Below are 4,726 nucleotides of genomic sequence, written 5' to 3' on the forward strand. Positions count from 1 at the left end.
TCATGCGCAAACCAAACATTGGAAGGAAAGACCAGTCTTATTTCCTTCTACGCAGGAAATATATTTGAGGGCAGAAATTCTGCCTGCACAGTTTGCCTGATATCTCTGGAAGAAAAAGTGCTGGTGGATTTTTTTTGTTTTTGATGGACACTAAAAATTCAGAGAAAGGCTGAGATCCCTCAAAGGGGCTGCTGCACCTGACTGCTCCTTCCATGGCTCTGCTTTGTTGCAGCACACAAAAATACTTTCAAAACTAAGCTTTCCAACTTTTCTAAGGATTTATTTTGGAGCCGGGCACAAATGAGGCACAGACCTAATTTTATCTTTTTCTAATTTTTGTTGTTTTTATTTATATGGTGGGGGGGGGGAAACCATACAGAGCCATCCCCTTATCAACAAATCCCATTTCCTTGCAAGGCTATGCGCTGCACAGAGTTTGACACATTTCAAACTAATGTTAGCGTTGATGTTCATATTGATTCAACATGCGTGGTACGGCTGGACAGTACCAGCCCTGTGATTGTCACAAGGCGATCATTACTCTGACTTCATTTTCATAGAGGTCTGGAATCACCCCCAGCGGAGAGCGGACCATCCTGACACTGGTTTTCCCAAAGAGTTTTTGTTCGTACTGGATGAGCTGCTGCCAGAAGCCAATGTTTGGCCGGATGATAGGACGGCAGGATTTGACCCAGGCATGTGCATTTGCCAGAGACATGGTATGGTACTTCATCAGGAAGGCTATGCAAAGAGCGGCGGACCGGCTGACACCTGCAACACAGTGCACCAGCGTCCTGCCTTGGTTTAATTCCACGGCGTGGATCTTATCGGCTACAGGGTCAAAGAAGTCGTAAAGACGAGATGCGGGGGAGTCCGTTACGGGGACGTGTATGTAGTAAATGTCTGGGAAATAGGTGTTGACCACCTCCACAGAAACATTAATGACAGTGGTGATTTGGTTGGCATAGAGGAACATCTTATTGTTGGCGGCTTCCCCATTGCTGATGAACAGGCTGTTGGTGATCCGGGACAGGCCGTAGACAGACGGGTGCCTGAATAGGATAGGGATGGCTCCAAACGCTGTATTCATTAAGGCGAACTTTCAACATCAGCTACAATGGAAAGCATCATTCTTGCTCGCTATGCTTAGGGAGATAAAAGAAAAGGAAAATTCTTATGGACCTTACTCCTCCCAAATGATGTATCAAATGAATTTCTCTAAAAAATCATTTTCTACCGCTTTTGCTTCCCTCCGCCTCTTTTCTAATATCTTAAGTATTTCAGTTCTCTCCTTTATTTTCCTAGAAAAATTGCAATTTCAGATTTAACAGTTGAGGATCTTTAGGGCTGTCGACTGATTCCTCAACCAAAGGACAGATGATTCATCAGTGACAGTAGGAAAAGAGAATTATTAGGAAAGGATTTGAAGAAAACCTGCAAGAGTCATAATGGTTCTTCACAAGGCTGATACAATGTCACTGTGAGCACAGTGTTGTCTAGTGAGACCCCTCTACCTGAACCTGTAGAAATTCTTGGCCACACAGCATTGATATCTACTGTAGCCCTCAGTCACACCGATTCAGGAAGATCTCTCCTTGGACATCGTAGATGTGGTCTTTTAATAATGTCTAAAAGAGGAAGAAAAAAGAGAAAAGGAATTGAAAACTTAGAACCATCCCAAATAAAGCTGTAAATGTGGGTACATTTCTTCCCCTCCCAGAATAAAACTATTTCATTCCTCCAATGGATAATTAAAACTTGAGTGAACACAAGTCGGAGCTGCATTTTCATCATTACAGTTTGTAGTACTTGGGAGTTTTATAACTGATACGTTTAAAATCAGGAAGGACATGTTTTGATAGCATATCTGAAAGCAGGCAGTGCCCCTTTCGAACTGCTGAGCTGTATAAGGACACTCGGTCAATGTTCAACTTCCTATATCCTGCCCCACATGGTATAGATTACATAGACCAGGCTTCCCTAATTTAGTACCTCTCAAATGTGTTAGGCCTACAACCCCCAACACAGGCAGGGTGTTATAGTCCAATATATCCGGACAGCGATGGCACCAGATTATATCCTATGCAGAAAAAGGCTGGCATAGGATATAAGCTGTAGTGTTGGCAGTAGTGCTGAAAATAGGGGCAAATCATGGCTCAAGCACACTTAGGAAGACCTCGTTGCACCAGTGATGGGCATCACTTCGGGCCCATCACTTCTTCTAATAAACCATCTCTGGCTTCCTGACACGTTCTTCTCTACAATGATAAGTTCAGCAGGATGATTAGCAGTTGAGGCAGAATGGTACCTTTTTAGGGTACGCCCTCCACAGGAGTTTCACATGCCTCCAAGTCTGACTTTCTTGCCAAATGGAAGTTTGTGAGGAGTTCCTGAAAAGGAAAGAAAACAAAAGAATAACTTTGTGAGAGAAAACCCAGGGTTACCACACACCCCGCCGCCTACACACTTGAGTTGCATCTTGAATTGCATAGTCTTGGTATTGTTTCTAACGACTTTGTAGACAGGAAGGGGGAAATGAGCAGAACACCTGCTGTCAGCTGTGAGAAAAAAAATGGTGCAGGAATAACCGGCCAAAGAGTGTTTTTAGGATAGCTGAAGCTGCTACCATTTTAGGCCATACGGCCTCTAGGGCTGCGGCTTGCCCATCCCTGATGTAAACGATGTGGGTTTTAAAGTGTATCAGCTAAAGTCGTTTTTAAAAGCCAGAAGCCCGCCCGCCCGGGGAAAGGACGGTGGTGAGGAAATAGCCCACTCCAAAAAGTTTCCCAGGCCCATTCTTCCTGCACTGTTGTGGTATATAGGGTTGGATCTGGGCTGAAATCCCTGCTCAGCCCTGAAGCACACTGGGTGGCTCAGTCACTGTCTCTCAGTCTAACCTGCCGCACAATTTATTAAGACGATAAAATGGGATCACTTCCCATTTACAGCTCCTTGAATTATTATTTATTACATTTATTACATTTGTATACCACCCTATAGCCGAGGCGCTCAGGGCGGTTTACATAGGATAAAAACACTTAAAAACAATATACAAAAATTTTAAATCACAAAAACATACAATTTTAAACCACAAAAACATACAAAAACCCAGGCTAATTACATATTTCTAAACGCCTGGGAGAAAAGACTTGTCCTGGCGCCTAAAAGATAACAACGTTGGCGCCAGGCAGGCCTTGTCAGGGAGATTGTTCCACAATTGGGGGGCCACCACAGAAAAGGCCCTCTCTAATGGCATTATATAATCAAGAATGAGAATAATAATCAGCCTATAATAAAATAATAATTAAGTAAATGGCTTAGTAGCTGGAGAAGTGGGGGAGGAACTCTGTTCTTGACTTCCACTGCTCATGTTCGCTCCCTTCCCTGAGAAGACCGGCACCATGGGATAACAGCCGAAGAACGCTTCTTAATCTGTCTGGAGAACCTTTTCGCCCACCCTCCTGTTTCCAAGGCTATCCAGACTTCTGTTGCCCATTTATTCCATACGAATTCCTTGGGTGGTGATGAGCATCTATGCTCATTCAGGGCATCCCTTTCCCACAGCCCCTCATGATCACAATCTCCAACCCACACTGGCTCCTCACAACCCTGCCTGTCCAACCATCCTGCCAACAGACACAGTAGCAAGCAAGAACAACATTTGTAAAGAATGTTGAACAAACCTTTGTAAATCGCCCAGAGAGCTTCTGCTACGTAGTGGTATATAAATGTAATAAATAAATAAATAAACAAACAAACATGGCTGGTTCAGGCCAAGGGTCTATTTTAGGGTGACCCTATGGAAAGGCGGACAGGGCTCCTGTATCTTTAACAGTTGCATAGAAAAGGGAATTTCAGCAGGTGTCATTTGTATATATGGAGAACCTGGTGAAATTTCCTCTTCATCACAACAGTTAAAGCTGCAGGTGCCCTGCCCTTTTTTAAAATGGTCACTCTAGTATAGCTCCTGCAGCTTTAACTCTGGTGATGAAGAGGGAATTTCACCAGGTTCTCCATATATACAAATGACACCTGCTGAAATTCCCTTTTCTATGCAACTGTTAAAGATACAGGAGCCCTGTCCGCCTTTTTATATGGTCACCCTAGTCTATTTTATCCAGGCTTCCTCAAACCTGGTGCTCTCCAGACGTGTTGGATTGCAACTCCCATCATTCCCTGCCAATCCAATACACCTGGAAGGCGCCAGGTTTGGGGAAGTCTGATTTAGTTGGCTGGCGGCAGGCCAGATGCCTCCAGAGAGCCCACAACTGGAAGAACACAAAGAATTGTACGCCTCTTGGGGCAGGGGCTTCTCTGCTTGCACTTGGTCAAGCACCCTGAGCACTGATGATGTTAATAAGTCCTCCTCTGTTTTTTGCCCCTCATCTCCAAGTGTTTGGTAGACTGCATCTGTCCCTGGAAGCTCCATTCAGCCAACGTGGCTGATACTTCCCCCCTTCTCATCCCGCCCCACAAACCTTGGAGATGCGTGTGCCCCCTCCCCAATTTAGCTCCTCCCAAGCCGAGGGGGAGAGCTCCTTACCCCGCACCCACCCCCCGACGCCTCCTGCGGGGGTGGCTCTTTCTCCACCACGAGCAGCCTCAGGAGCTGCAGCGACCTTCCAAGCCCGGCGGCGGTTTCCAGGGCAACCGTGAAGGCCCGAGGCCATTGTGACTCTCCCCTCCCGCCTGGCCCGGCCCGGCCCGACTTCCAGGCGGATGTGCA

The 4,726-nt window shown here is 45.8% G+C and overlaps 1 protein-coding gene across 1 annotated transcript; it reads right to left on the reverse strand.

Moving 5' to 3' along the window:
* Positions 1-452: 452 nt before the first annotated feature.
* On the reverse strand, positions 453-1,090 carry DUSP18 (dual specificity phosphatase 18). Its single transcript, XM_063143859.1, has one exon. The coding sequence runs from the start codon at positions 1,088-1,090 to the stop codon at positions 524-526; it is 567 nt and encodes a 188-aa protein (XP_062999929.1). The 3' UTR covers positions 453-523.
* Between the last annotated feature and the right edge of the window lie 3,636 nt (positions 1,091-4,726).

The sequence above is a fragment of the Elgaria multicarinata genome, chromosome 18, assembly GCF_023053635.1.
Source record: "Elgaria multicarinata webbii isolate HBS135686 ecotype San Diego chromosome 18, rElgMul1.1.pri, whole genome shotgun sequence".
Lineage (NCBI taxonomy): Eukaryota > Metazoa > Chordata > Lepidosauria > Squamata > Anguidae > Elgaria > Elgaria multicarinata.